Raw genomic sequence first — 15754 nt, forward strand, 5'->3', positions numbered from 1 at the left:
TTATTGTTGTTTTAAGTGATCTTCCTCACGTGATGTTTGCTGTTGCAGACGTTCTTTGCGCGCCTTGTCCTTTAGCTGGGCCACCTTTAATTTGGCCATCATTTGTGTTGAATTGTATAGCCAGGCGCCCTATAAAGGAAAATAATATCATTATTATATATTTATTGTATCTATTATCCAATAAATGTACTTTGTACGAACTATCAGTATCGTTTATATACTTACAATCAATAGCATACAATTTAACAGTATTGGTATAGAGAATACTGTAGATATAAACAGTCCATTGCTATCAAAATACTGTTGTTTTGAAAATGAATGCCAATTCATGGCTGCATATTCATTAATTGATTCCGAAAAATAAACTGCAGATACTAAAAAAAAGAGGGAAAATATATAAATGGTTAGATAAATATAAATCTGGTGAATTAAATAAAAAATGTTAAAATATATTTATATCTTGAGACAATGTATATAGAAAAAAATTCCTCAGACACTGAAGACTATTTTTTGAATTAATCTGCAACGGAGTACTTGATTTTTTATAGAAAATTGCCCAGTAACGAAGAAGGATGATGTCAACGGAACGGGTGTGACATTGTTACTGACTATCTTCATTATTTTGGGATATTTAATTTATTATATCAATTCACAATGAGTGATCTAAGTAGATATATTTAGTTGTTATAAAATGGACATAAAAGGAAATATATTAATATTTTAATTAAAAAAATATATGGCTCAAATATCAATGTAACAGGTTAGGTTAGGGGATGTGCAGTCACTTATGTGGCTGCAGCACTCTGAGACCGTTAGGTCCGATTGGGGAAATAAAGAGAGATGAAAAGCTTACAGAAAGAAAGAAATACAGAAAGATATAAGAAGGTAAGTTTGGAATAATATCGATGGCTATAGAGATCAGACAGAGGATATATTACGTGCCAAGGTTGCACTTTCCCAACCACTTTAGGTTTCTACTTATGCTGTATATCCAATTTTCACTGTTTACATCGCAACAGAGTACATCCAAAATTTGTTTTGATGATGAGGGGACGGATTTGTAATCTTTGATCCCGGGACTATGATGACTTATAACATCTCTAATGAAGAATTTTTCTAGATCGCATTCAAGACTGCCTGTGGTGTACTTCTTAGCGCTGCGGTAATCAGGATCGAAACCGATCGCTGTACTGAATTTAATTTTGTGTCTTTTTGTTTAACCCCTACCACCATAGAAGGCATCCATATGTAAGAATGGGGAGTACAATCGTCACATACAACCATTGTATGATCTCTGGTCTTAGTCCCCAACTCTTATCTATAGAGTTCGTGCAGGATTATAGTGCTATTAGTCCATTCTTAGTGTCTTCATCAACATTTCTTTTCCACTATAGTTTATGGTCAAGGATTGTGCCAAGGTATTTTGCTACTAAGGAAAGGCCTAAGGTATCTCCAGCCAAAAATGGTAAGTGGAAATTTGGAATCTTACGTTTTCCAGTGAAGAGTACCATTTCTGTCTTAAAGGGGTTTTAGTCGAGACCATTGGCGTGTGTCCAGTTGGACAGAGATAAAAGAGCACCCTGCATGACATCAGAAATAGTCGGCAGAAACTTCCCACTGACTAGCAAGACTACATCATCAGCATAGGCTACAACCTTTATTTTAAGGTGGTCGAATTTTAGCAATATTTCATTTATCACCAGAAGCCATAGTAGAGGAGATAATACTCCTCGTTGTGCCTCTGTTGACATATTTCCTCACGGAACTCTCTCCAATTTATAATTCTAATTTCCAGCATTCTATTCTATTCCAATCGGATAGGAGCGAGGGATAGTCTGCGGTCTCAAATTATTGAAGATAACTGGTTATCATCCTGTAAAATCTTGGGGTTGTAGCATCATCAGTTTTCATGGGTTTCTTTCTATTCCTCAAATTCCCTCTAAGAATCATAATTAATTCTAAAATGCAATTTCGAAATATATTTGTAGATATGTTAATGAATCTAAAAACAGAAAACATTTCAAGGTAACCACCATTAGCATAGACTTTCAAAAAGGTCCCTAACCTTTATGGGCGACTGATGATCCGATTGAGTGTCGCTGGTTTGCATTCACCACACACCACATTGGTGTATCATATAAACAAACAAACCAACAACTACACATGCACATGTGTGTAGTATGCAAATATCTTTAGTGATTTCAGAATCGCTTTTCAATGCAATTTCAAACAAAAAAATAAACAAAATATGTTTTATAGCCAACTTACGCAAGATTAAAAATAAAAATATTTGGAAATTTGTATTGTTCCTAGTCAGTAGAGTTGTGGTTGTTGTCAATATATGCAAGACTATTAGACCAATTAGCCATGGATCCATCCAATCTATCTGTGAAGAGATAAACAAAAACAATGTGTGGTTGGGGGGTTACGGCTTCTGAATGTTTCATTTCTACTTACACTCCGTAAAAATGTCCAATAGTCGGTGATTTCATTTACTTCAATAAAATTTGGATCAATTGCCATGTTGTTGTTGTTTTAATATCAAAATATTAATTGTTATTGAATTTTTCCATATAAAGCAAAGAATTGTTTTATGCCGTTCTCGGGAGCCACACAAACAAAACTGATAAGAATATGAGGTTAGAGATGATACAACAAATTGATAGCAATATCGGCATTTAGTTATCGATTACTGGTCGATATTTCTCACGAGTTATGGATATGTTTATATAAAGGGGCATTAATAGCGCATTTACATACGCACTTTATATGCTGTGGATTTACGAGATTCTGAAAATAAATTAAGGTTATTTACACAGGCTTTGATATCATTTCAAATGGCTGTCAGCTGGTTTCTGTTTACATACACACATTCACACTTGTTTACAAAAAGAAAAAAATGTTACCACGAATTTTAAAATAAAAACTAAGATTTTAATTCAAAATTGTATTGGAGCTTTCAACAATGTGAAGCTAGAGGCCATTCATTCTGCTCTCGTAAGCTCAGGTATACTCTCACTTCTAACGGGCTGGTTTTATAGAATGCTGGAAAGCAGAATTATTAACTCATCCTCAGGAGAGAGAGTTCCATGAGGAAATCTGTCAACAGAGGCACACCACAGGGAGGAGTACTATCTCCCCATCTGTGGTTTCTGGTGATAAATAAGATACTGCTGAAATTCGATAATCTTAAAATAAAGGTTGTAACCTATATCGATGATCTAGTCTTGCTAGTTGGTGGGAAATTTCTAATGACCCTTTCATATATTATGGAGGGCGCTCTTCAACTCTGTCCAACTGGGCACACGTCAAGGGTCTTGGTGTAAATCCCACTAAGACAGAATTGCGATCTAGTTTCCGCTTGCCACCTTTGGGAAGACTGACCCTTTCCCTTTCTGAAGAAGCAAAATACCTTGGTACAGTCCTTGACCGCAAATTAAAGACTGATTAAGGACTGAAGAAAAGACTGATGCACTCTACACTTGCAAGAACTCCATAGGAAAGAGCTGGGGACTAAGACCAGAGATCATAAACTGGCTGTATGTGACCGTCGTTCTCCCCATTCTTACATATGGTTGCCTTATATGGTGGCAGGTGATAAACAAGAAGATACATCTGACAAAATTAAATTTATTACAGCGATCCTGACTACCGGAGCGCTAAGAAGGCAGTCTTAAATGCGATCTCGAATCTCCAACCACTGAACACTTTCTGATTAAATTCCAGGTTGCTAGATGTGGCCTGAGAAACGGATGTCTGGAAATCGCTGAACTATGGTCACGCTAGTATTCTCAACATAACGTCAGGTTGTGATTTCTTGAGGAGAAATACACACCATTAGTGACTATAGCACCGTTCCAGAACCTAAAAGAATCTACTAATTTTTGCAACTTTTTACTCGAAAACCGTTCTTCAACCCACAAAACTAGTAAAGCATTGAACCAAATTCAAAAGAACACAAAACAAAATGGCGTTCTCTTTGTAAACTTTTTACTTGAGAAACTTTTTAAATTACTTGTACTCTGAAAGCGATTTTGAAAAGTTTCCCTTTTACTAGCTTTACTATTAAAAAAATACTGGAACAAACCATATGTTTCCTCTCAAAAAGACTTTAATGACATCAGAGTAGATTTTCCTAGTAGGTAATCCTGGACTAGTAGCTCCTTACCTCTGCGAGGTCTGTCACTGGTGCAGGCGTTTACTGTAGGGAATTAAAAATATATAACTCATATAAACTTAACAATCATTGTAGCGGTTTTCAAGCAGAAATCCGGCCGAAATCACGAAAGCGGCCGAGATAGTCAAAAATGTCGAAAATACGGGACCGGTGACTATATATGCCGATAGACTGCAACTCCGCTCTGCATGATATACGACGGATAGTTAATTTATATTGGTTTACAGGACATAACAACATAGAAGGGAACGAGATACCCGACGAGCTTGCTCGAAGGGGTTCACAGTCGTCTATAGTAATAAAGGATTTATAAATCCACTTATAATCCACTACATCACGTTAATCCCGTTCAGAAATCTAGTGGATTATATTTGACGTATACGCAATGGAATTGACATTTATTTAACGACTATTTCGTAAATCTGAACGCACGTTTAATAGAATACCTATTTATTGTGCCGTGAATACACATTTAACGGTGTCCATCACACCTCATTCGTAAATTTTTCCCTTTTCCACTTTGAGTTCCTTTTGTCATCTGTGATTTTTCTTTCTCCCATTTTTTTGGCAGATGGAACGTTTTTCATTTTTCTTTCAGAAAAGTTGCTTCACTCACTCTCAGAGCAAGCACACTGTTACCAAATCAACCAAACCAATAATAACGACACGAATTGTAATTGTTAATTAATTTTCGGGAGCAAACAACAACAAAAACAGATTGAAAAACAAATAAGGAATCGGAAATAGTTACGATATTATCCTCAATCCCTTTCAAACAAAAAGTGCAACGTAATCAGCAGCATCGAAGTGAAAAGTTTGGCAGACATCAAAACGCAAGAAAAATAGTGAGAAGAAAAAAGAAAGGCGTAAAAAATACGATACATAAATTTCACACACAACAAGACAAGAAGAGACAGAACGAAACGACGAATTCCAGTGACAAAATTGAGGCAGAAAAAAAACGAAGAAAACAAAAAAAACACAACAAACAGGAAAAGAAATTGAAATTGTGCAAATCAAATTGTGTTGTTTGCAGCAGCAACAATAACAACAACAATAAGTGAACGATCAAAATAAAGCAGTTTCTGTTTTGGCGACAACCAAAAAAGTTCATTGTTCAGTCGGTCGCTCGCTCGCATCATCGTCGCTAACGTCGTCGTAGCAGAGCTTAGCAGACGTCGTTGCTGTCGCTGACGCTAGACAGACTACCTTGCCACACAATATTGCAGCAGCAACAAAGCAACACCAACACCAGATCAAGGACACCTGACTGAACTGACGACGACCTCGTCGCGGTTGTGGTTGTTGTTTTTGCAGCAGTAGGAGGAAGATTTCGTGTTTTGTTTTGCATTCTCATCGTATCAACTATTGTGAGGCTGTGAAGAGAGAAGGCTGCTTTGTGACAACAATACCAGGCAGGACACGACATCACATTTCGTTGCTTCTTCCGTTATGGCTGTTAAGCAAAACAACACCGAAGCGAATGGCTCATCAGCGGATGCTAATCAAGTGAATGGAACCGGTGTCAAGTCCACCGGGACAATAACAAAATCGAAAAAGATGAATACGAATGGCACGAACAGCGATGGCGGCGGGGGAGGTGGCCTTAACCCATCCGGTTTGGGTGTAACGAGTAATGCCGAATTGCCCGGCTGTAGCGGCAACACAGGCGCCTTTGCCAAAACCAAAAAACTCAATGCCTCGGCATCGGCCAATGTAGGTGGTGCTGCCGGTAATGCGGCACCCATGGTGTCCCATCAACCCACCACGGATATTGTCCAAATTTTACAGCTGATCGAATTGGTCGAAAAGAAGCAGCAGGAAATCGATTTGAGCAAGACAATGATGGAAATTTACCGTCATTTGATATTGAAATTGGCCCGGGTGCAGATACCACGACAATCGGCCGAGGATTTGAAACGTTTCAAGGAGGACATTGCCAAGGTGGGAGCATTTTTTGCCAAAAACAATGAAAAGGTGATCTACTATCACACCTTCTTGCCACTCGTCAGCAAGCTGATAACCATGAGTGATGGCGGCGAACAGCCATCATGTGCTTTGGCCGTGATATTTCAACTCTTCAGCACCGACATGATATTTGAGGCTGTACAAACGTTGCTCGATGACGATGTACCCGATCAGAGTATACGCAAAACGGTGGGATTGCTCTGTGAATGGTTGCGTATTTGTAATTTTTGTCAAAATTTAAATATTTGGATAATGGCCATATTGAATGGTCTGCAAAAGCAACACAAAACCACATTAGTCGATCAGATAGCTTTGGAGAATATTGATCATTTGTTTTCGTCGTTGATGGTACCCGTGCTACGGCCCAAGGTGGCACCCATTGTATTCCATATGTTGTCTACGGATCAAACACCTGAGGTGTTCCATAAGGTGAGTTTATCTTTTTGGATATATTTCAAAGCCCCTCATGACATTTATTCTCTTTGCAGATAATACCTCGCTTTGCCCGTGTCATTACAATGCTGAAACAGCAATCCAATAGTTCCGAAGAATATGCCGAAAGCACCAAAGCAATATTAAAACAATTGGTGGATAGAACAAGTGCTTTAATGGTACGATTTTACCGTTACGATGATAAGTACGAATCCATTGAAATGGCCCTGAAAGATTTCCAACCATCCAGTAACTATTTAAGCTATGCCTATGGCAACAAAACCTTTGATTCGACGGGAGTGGACAACTACACAAATCAAGGCAATGCCAAAGTGGGTTTGGTTAATTTGGGTAATACCTGCTATATGAATAGTGTTCTACAGGCATTGGCCATGACCAAGGAGTAAGTTGAACCAGTAATTCTATACTATATAGATTTCTAAATTTTGTTTTTTTTTCTTTTAGATTTACACGTGAAATCCTTTTATCCGAATCCAAATCGCCGTTACTAATTAAAATGCAACAACAAATAGCATTAATGCTCTATTCCACCCGCCAAGAATTGACACCCTCCAAAGTGTTGAATGCCACAAGGCCACCTGGTTTCTCACCTGGACTTCAACAGGACAGTTCCGAGTTTTTGGGTTACCTTTTGGAAACCTTGCATGAACAGGAAATGGCTTTTTTCAAGATGGCCAATAAAAACACGGGGTACATCTCACCAGATGATGCACGGGGAGCATCAGCTTTGTGTAAATCCAATGACAATGGCGATGCTGATGGTGGCATTGGTGATGATGAGGATTTAGATGATGATGACGAAGAACTTAAAGAGGCTGGCGAACAACAAAAGTCAATAAATATCCAAAACTCAACCACCGTCAACATGAATTCCCAATGCACACAAAAAACAACAACGACATCATCAACATCCACACCTAAAGACAATACTTTAAATCATTCATCTTCAAAACATCTATCGCAAGCAGTCGCCGCCGCAGCCAAAACCGTAACAACTGCAACCTCCTCCTCCTCTACTACTACATATTCGACAATCGAAAAGACATTCACAGGCAAACTGGCCACCACCTATAAATGTTTAACATGCGGCTGGAAGAGTTGTAACATTGATAGTTTTCGTGATTTGCAGTTGTCATTTCCCGATGTTAAAAATGATTGTGCTTCCAATTACTCGGTACAGGACCTCATCGAATACTATTGTTCGTCGGAAAAACTCTATGGCGATAATCAGTATTTTTGTGAACGCTGTAAGAAGCTGTCGGATGCTGAACGTTATATAAATGTTATAAGTGCGCCAAAGAATCTAATATTGACACTGAAACATTTTAAATATGATCAAAAATATCATATGCGTGCCAAATTGATGCATAAAGTATTTCACGATGAAAAGGTGAGTGAGAGTGCCGAAGAGCAATCTATCAATTTGTCATATAATTAGAATAGGTCAGGTTAGATTATAGCGTGTACGATCGTCCTGATAGGGCAATAACCATCACGCTATGAATTAAAAAAAAAAGAAAAACATTAACCAACGGCGAAACGCGTCGCATAATGGTGGGAATGTTGTATCTCTCTGGCTTTCCTTTTCATTCATTTCATTGCAACTTCGATCATGTAGCTCAACTCGATAGAGAAATTAATGAAAATAGGAGAAAGTTGATTCAAAAATCTAACTATACGTTGGCCGTCTTCCCAGATAAAGAAGGCGCCTTCAACAATGTAGAACTCGAGTCCACAAACCACTCTCTTAAAAAAATTCTTGCATGCATAGTGTGCAATTCTATTGGAAATGATTTGAGGGGGCTAAAACCATCGACTATACACTGGATGTATAACACCGTGGTAAGGCCCATCCTATCCTTTCGGATCCTCTGGACGGTCTGGATTTTTGTACAGACGGATCGAAGATGGAAGAAGGTCCAGGGGCTGGCGTTTACTGTAGTGTTTTCCAAGCTGAAATCTTCCGACTGGTTTCTGTCGGAAATTCGGACCGAACTCTGTTGGAAACTAACATTTTTTTGGAATTCCTTTCGAATTTCTTTTCGATTTCGGTGACCATGTCCATACAACTTTTGTAACGAAATCGGAACGAATTCGGCATCAGAATCAGCCATTTGTTCAGAGATTCGGTCCGAATGTTTTCTGTGATATTACAGTTACCCCCAACTCCCCCTTCCCCAAAGTTTCTAGATTTTTTTAGGACGTTAGTATTTTTTATCAACCAAATTACTTGCAATTCTCAATTCAATATTAAACTATGGTACCCATATAATGGTACTTCCAGTATTGACGTATTTTTTCATATCTCTAATTATTTTCATTTCAATAATCTTTGGATTTCTCTTCTCCTTCCAGGTCTCCCTTAAAGTGTGCTCCCCCCAAACCCTTGAAGAAATCGCCACCGTACACTATGACATCTATGCTGGGGTTGTGCATTCCGGTTTCAGCATGGACTCGGGACACTATTACACCTATGCAGCGGATGCTACAAATAAATGGTATAAATTCAACGATAGCATTGTAACGCCCTCTCGAACCGAAGAATTGCACAATTTAACACCACCCAATACCCCCTATATATTGTTCTATCAGATGGGAGCGCGATCGAATGAAACACCCGAAACCTCAGCATCGACAAAAGTCATTAAAGTGGATGTACCCTCACCGCTGACCCTAGAAGAATTGCCGAGAGATCTGAGGGAAATGGTTAACCATGATAATTATGCATTCGCCGAGGAGATGAAAATGCGTCGCTTCAAAGCGAATGCCACAATGGCGACGGCGGCGGCACAGGGAATAAATAAAAATTCGAAGAATTCGCGGCGTGACAGTTTCGACGATGATGATGATGAACAACCACCGCCGGCCAGTGGTTGTGGTGGCAACAGTATGCTAAATAATATGAATAGGTTTGTGTATTGAAGCGCAAAAAGAAGACAGCAAAATGAAATGAAAAAATGAAGATTCCTTATTAAATGTCCTTTTAGCTCTATTCTCTGTTGCCTTTTTGTAATGTTTATATATGTATGTATATGAACAACAACAAAAAAATTAAAAGAAAAGAAAAAAATACGCCTCTTTGAAAATTTATATATTTTGCTATTAATTTCTTTTTTCATATTACTTATGTTATTGTTTTATTATTTTTTTTCTTTATTTTTTTTTTTAAGTATGTTATTCTTTTTATAGGAAAAGTACTTGAGTGAGTTGTACTTTAAATATATATGAAACAACAAAACAAAAAAGCAAAGCAAACGAAAACTAAATATTGAGAATTGCAACTGTTTTTCTTTATAAGTTTAATTTTATAAATTATGAAAAAAAATTAATTATTAAAACGAAAAAAAAAAACAATTGAAATTTTTTGTACGATATTGTTTATTTTCTATATACATATACATATATAATATTCTTAGGAAGAAAGTTACTTTCACATAGTTATAATCAACCAACCATCCCCGAATCCTCCCTTCAGTCACATTCAATGTTATGAAAAGAAAACAAAAAAACAGTTCATTATTAAAACCAAAGTCCTTTTTTAATTTAAAGAATAATTACTATTTATACCCACCAATTTCATTATTACATACATTCATACTAAATTATTTCCTGTTTTGAGATTAGTTAGATAGCTGGGAAAATAAATTTTAAAAATATATATTCTTTTTCTTTTAATTTGTTGTTTGGGAATTGTTAAAATCCCCCTTTTCCAAACACACACACGCATAACTAACCATAATTTATTAACAAAAAATATAACCCCTAGAATTTATACAAAAATTTATTAAATACGAAAACAAAATGGCAAGGAATCATACAGTTAATAATACCCATTTTAAACTTCACCCCATCTCCCCACCCCCAAAAAAATCAAAGTGTTGCAATTAAATTGTAATACTTTTATTTATAACTATATAACTAACAAATATTATTATTCTTAAAACATAAAACATAAATTAATCAAAGAAAAACAATTATTCAAAACTCTCCATTTAAACATTTATAAATATTGAAAGAAAGCAGAAAAATTACAAATTTATAAATATGCAAAACAAAAAAATTATATAAATGTAATTTAAGTTTAAGCAAAATAAAAAAAAAATAATATTAAACAAACATTATGAAAAACAAAAACAATAATTTATTAAAATTGCAAATTTAATAAACAAAAAAAAAAAAAAAAAAAAAAAAAAACATTTTTATTGTTTGTTTTTCTTACACAGGTTTTATATTTTTTATTTAATTTTTTTTTAATTTGTTAAGTTTTCTAATTTCCCCTATTTTTTGTTTTCTTATGGAAGCGATATATATGGTAAATCATGAATTGAATGTGAGAATTAAAGAAATTAAAAAAATAAAATTAAAGACTGGTATACAAAAAACACAAAAAAACATAAACCACAACATAATTGGATTTAAGCGATTTGATGATTGTGTATTGATTTTAAGCCTAAGATTGATGAAAAGAAACACAACATTTATAACGTCTAAATAATAAAAAAAAAATAAAATAAAAAAAAGCACGTTAAAAAATAATAAGAATAAAGAAAACAAATTCCTTCGAATTAAAAAAACCAAACAAACAAATAATTTTTTATTATTTTTATTTTTAAAGTCATTTAGATTACTCGAAGTTTTATGATAGAGGCATGGTAGGACAACTTGAGTTCAATAAAAAAAACAACTACAGTATATGAGGATCTGTTTATACCATGGACAAGGTCTCATGCAGTCATATGTTTCCAATTTTTTTCATAAATTTGCCTTTGAAAGTATTCAGTTTTTAAAATTTAAATCAAAATATCTTCCTTCGAAATGTACGCACGCATATCATTTGTTCAGAGGCAAAAATTTCAAAATAATTTTTTTGAAGTTCCCTGCCTCAAAAACTTATAAATATATGTGATGTAACAACCATGGTTAAATCTTGAGAGCAATGTTCAGCTTTAGAAAAACATATTTTGGGTTTGCTGGGTTTCTCTACCGTGAATATGGTCTGAATTTAAAGCGACCTTGGTTTGCCAGGAAGTATACGGACGGAGCGATGGAAATTTCCGGAGAGCTCGAACACCTGGCAGTCACTCTGGTAGAGGATTCCTAATTGATGGAAGCGAAATCGGGCTCGTCTATTTGGTTTGCAATAAGAATACCTCGAGGATCGTTAGGAAGTTGAGAATATCATATCTCATGATGAGCGTCGAAATCGCCAAGAACAATTTTATTATCTCCCTGCAGCAGATGGACAATGCTTGGATGATAACTGTCCCCAATCTTGTCGACGGGCGGAATATATACATTGGACAATATCAATTTCAGAATCGTCGGAATGAACTGAAATGCTCAAGACTTCCAGAAAAGGATCAGATTGTGAAGGAGACGGAGGGGAATGAAAACAACATCCTCATTGCTGTCTTGGCGAGACAGAGATAGAGACCATTGTGAGAGTCTCGCATTCATCATCCAGCGAAATGTCAGATATGTTAGGGTATATGAATGCGAGACTCTCACAATGGTCTCTATATCTGTCTCGCCAAGACAGCAATGAGGATGTTGTTTTCATGCATTAAGTTTGTGATCTCAATTAACTTATTCCTAAGACCATTACAATTACATTGCATGATTAGGATTGAGGTATTTGGATCACTCCCCTGCATGGACAGCTGCTGTAGGTGCCCTTGTGGAGGCAGGCGGGTGGAAATATTCGGCGAACGGAAAACCTGCCTGTAACGCTGTTGTCTAGATGGGAAGTTTTGAGCATTCGATGTTGGCATTGAATGACTAGAAGTGTTAGTCGTAACACTAGAATGAATTCTACTTGATGAATGGCTAGACGGAGTGCTAGCCGTAGAATAGGAAGAGAAGCTAGTAGAATAACTGACTTGACTACCAGCATGAGCACTAGTGGTCGTACTACTGGATGGAGAACTAGACGGAGTGCTAGCCGTAGTACTTGAGTCACTAGTAGAATAACTAGTTGGACTACCAGCATTGCAAAACTAGCCGGGGAGCTAGCAGCAGAACTGGAGGAAGAGCTAATGGAATAACTAGCTCTGTCACTAGTACTCACACTAGTAGCAGTACTACCGGATGGAAAACTAAACGGCTAGCCGGCCACCGGAAAGGCTCAACTGGATTCTAGCGGATATTGCTGGATTATTTATGCAGCAATCGGCTACAAAGCCGGAATTCCATTACCTGTGGGAGCGAAGGGTGGTACATCTTTTCATTTGGCACCAGTTACTGCAACCATTGCACCTTACAGATGTCACGTTTCTCCGCATGATTTCCCCGCAATCCGAACAGTTCCACTTGGAGTTCTGGGCAGGTTGCTGAGAAGGAAAGGAATTTCTCGGAGTTGTTGGAGACAATGCGCTGGGTGTTGTAGGCTGCAGACAACAGCTGGCAATGAAGCTGTGCGACCAGTCGTGGCGTGAGGTGAGACCTGAGCACCTCCTCAGATGACACCAATTGTTGCAAACATTGCATCGCACTGAGGTGGAATTTGCAGCGATGCGTAAATGACACTCTGAACAAAAGCACACATCAGGACCTGGGGTTTGTTCAACGTCGGCACGGTTTAAAAGAATGGAAAAAACTTTCTTTTGGTACAGCTGTCGCTGAGTTGACAATCCCTGGCCGAGTCGAACTCGGGTCGTTCCGAAGCATAGATCCGATTGTCGTGGAAACGGAACGTAAACATTTTTTAATTATTGCCACTGAACACGTGTTGTGCGTACATTTCGAAGTAGGATAATTTTCATTTAAATTTTGAAAGCTGAATGTTGTCAAAAGTAAAATTATGAAACAAATTGGAATCATATGTCTGCATGAGACTACCTTGTGTAATTATGACATGGCTATAGTACTACGACCACACGAAACTTTGCACCTAGCTGTGGTAAAAAGTTCAACATTTACCCTAATGCACAGTTTTTTTAATCAAATTTACCTTTTTGCTATTTGCAAACCTAAGGGTCGTACCTAAATTTATGCGTACGATTTTTTCACCTCAAAAGGTAAATACATGTATTTTAATGAATGTTACCCAAATACGCATTGCGTATAAAAACATAATGTTGAAAATTTTCAACATTGACAATGCGTATTTTGATTTTTTTGTAAATTTGTGTTTGTATAAAAGTAAACGTTTTTCGAGCAATTAAAAAGCTGTTTCACCCACTTTCGCGGTTTTCAATTGACACACAAGTAAATGAGGCCCTTGTGTATTTGGATAATACGGACGTTCAGCAAACACTATAAAGGTGAGAAGGTGGGAATTTTAGTACGCATCGCACTGAATCAAGGTAGATATACAAGGTAGCCGCATCGGCGAATTTCTACAACAAACATCGGTTGTTGTATTTTGATATGTCAAAAATATTTTGCCAAAACAAACAGATTGACAAGATTTTTTTACACAAATTCTCGTAGAAAATGTTAATAAAAGTATTGTCAAAAAAGCTCTTCGAAATTCGGAGATTTTCATTTATAATTTTGTTTTTTTAATTTTTTGGTTCAACATTACAACAACATTTTTGACATTTATTTGTCCAACAGCTGGGCTGATGCGGCTACCTTATTAAATATACCTTGCACTGAATTTAATTTTAACGAAATTCTCTATTTTATGTTTTTGAGTCACCCTGTTATTAGAAACGTCATCAACATAAAAGTATTTGCTATTTCATTGCTACCAATTATTCCAAACCTGCCGGTTTCGAGTAACAAATACTCAAATACCTTGTCATTTTGCAACACTAGACAGTAGACGCGTTGTCAAATTCGCCTGTTTATTAAACACATAAAACCAAAATCTCCCATCAATTGCCATCAACAAACATAAATTTATTGTTTTTGTTTTTCTTTTTTTGTGTCGTTGTGCGGATGTGTTTTCTCTCCCCCGAAACGAAGAAGAAGAATTGTTGTTATTGTGCAATATTTGTTGTGTACAGGTTGGCTTTCTAATAACACAAAGAAACGCAAATGATTTAAAAATCGTGTAGCTCACGTGAATGGGCAAAAGATTAATTTGCGCAATAAAAGACCAAACCCCACTCACCACTCGATAAGGTTTTCGTTTTCGGAAGTCGAACGCGTGTAACCCAAAAAAAAGAGGAAGAAAAAAAAAAACAAAATAGAAAAAAAGAAGGCAAGGCGTTTTTTCCTTCCAGCAACAACAAGCTAATGAATAGAGCTATAAAAATCCTACAACAATAACTATAATAATAAAAATAATAGAAGAAATAAAAAACGGCAACAACAAAAACAAAACATCGGTGAACAAACAGCATTTAAAATACGCAATAAACAATACGAATAATATTTTTGTGTGGCTGATTTATATTTGTATGCCAGTAGATAGTGTGCTGCTGTTGTTGTTGGTTATCGTAATCGTCGTCTCTGCTAATTTTTATTTTGGGGGCAAACTAGAAACAAGAATAACAACAACAACCAAAATATTTTTCCCATTGACATTGCTAAAAGAGAACACACGAAAAACATCAGCAATTTTTAATTAAACATCAAAATTTTTAGTGTATATTAAACAAAACAAAAATAGCAACAACGATAACAAGAAAACAAAAAAAAACAAACAACATTCAAACAAAAAGAAAACCACGACAAGTGTGTTGTATTTGCTGTTGTTGTTCTCGTAGCACAGCAAGCAGAGTGTGTTGTTGTACGTGTGCATCCGGTGCATGTGTGTGCGTGTGTGTGTTTTGGTTTAAATGTATTTTCTTTTCTAAAGAATCAAAAAGCAAAACATATCTTGCTGACAACAAAACATAAATAAGCAATAACCCAACGGAGGAGCAAGAATTATCACAAAATAATAATAAAAAAGAAAACGTAATAATAACTACAACAAACATCGGAGCTAATGCTGACGTCAGAGTGCAAGCGAGAAGCGATGCGATACTACATGCTATAATAGTTCATGCTACTTCAATGCTGTAGTATGTCAGAGTGAGTGCTATAGAGAGCAAAACGTGTTGTTGGTTTACATCGCCTATTTCTGTTGTAAACTGGTGTTTATTGACTGAAGAAGGATTCAGACGAAGACTTTTTCATATCGCAAAATATGTTCAAAGTAATTTTTAAAAGAAAATTCATGAAATGGACAAATATTTCTGTATCGATTTCCCTTATTTTTTC

The 15754-nt window shown here is 36.4% G+C and overlaps 2 protein-coding genes across 2 annotated transcripts; one reads left to right on the plus strand and one right to left on the minus strand.

Annotated features, from left to right (window-relative positions):
* On the minus strand, window positions 1-2529 carry LOC133334866 (transmembrane protein 18). The gene is made up of 4 exons (XM_061543181.1): window positions 2458-2529; window positions 2269-2386; window positions 226-374; window positions 1-129 (listed from the first exon to the last, which is right to left on the minus strand). The coding sequence occupies exons 1-4, from the start codon at window positions 2521-2523 to the stop codon at window positions 1-3; spliced, it is 462 nt and encodes a 153-aa protein (XP_061399165.1). The 5' UTR covers window positions 2524-2529.
* A 3100-nt stretch (window positions 2530-5629) lies between these two features.
* On the plus strand, window positions 5630-9520 carry LOC133334863 (ubiquitin carboxyl-terminal hydrolase 35). The gene is made up of 4 exons (XM_061543177.1): window positions 5630-6574; window positions 6634-6980; window positions 7043-7988; window positions 8954-9520. Exons 1-4 carry the CDS (start codon window positions 5630-5632, stop codon window positions 9518-9520), a joined length of 2805 nt encoding a protein of 934 aa, XP_061399161.1.
* Window positions 9521-15754: the final 6234 nt, after the last annotated feature.

Source organism: Musca vetustissima, unplaced genomic scaffold (assembly GCF_032173495.1).
Source record: "Musca vetustissima isolate MV318-11 ecotype Yass unplaced genomic scaffold, APGP_CSIRO_Mvet_v1 utg23012, whole genome shotgun sequence".
NCBI lineage: Eukaryota > Metazoa > Arthropoda > Insecta > Diptera > Muscidae > Musca > Musca vetustissima.

Coding starts and splice junctions, on each gene's coding strand:
- LOC133334863 (XM_061543177.1), top strand. CDS start 5,630: ATGGCTGTTAAGCAAAACAACACCGAAGCGAATGGCTCATCAGCGGAT. Junction 6,575..6,633: donor CACCTGAGGTGTTCCATAAG/GTGAGTTTATCT, acceptor TTCTCTTTGCAG/ATAATACCTCGCTTTGCCCG. Junction 6,981..7,042: donor GCATTGGCCATGACCAAGGA/GTAAGTTGAACC, acceptor TTTTTCTTTTAG/ATTTACACGTGAAATCCTTT.
- LOC133334866 (XM_061543181.1), bottom strand. CDS start 2,523: ATGGCAATTGATCCAAATTTTATTGAAGTAAATGAAATCACCGACTAT. Junction 375..2,268: donor ATTTTTATTTTTAATCTTGC/GTAAGTTGGCTA, acceptor TCTTTTTTTTAG/TATCTGCAGTTTATTTTTCG. Junction 130..225: donor TAAATTGTATGCTATTGATT/GTAAGTATATAA, acceptor TTTCCTTTATAG/GGCGCCTGGCTATACAATTC.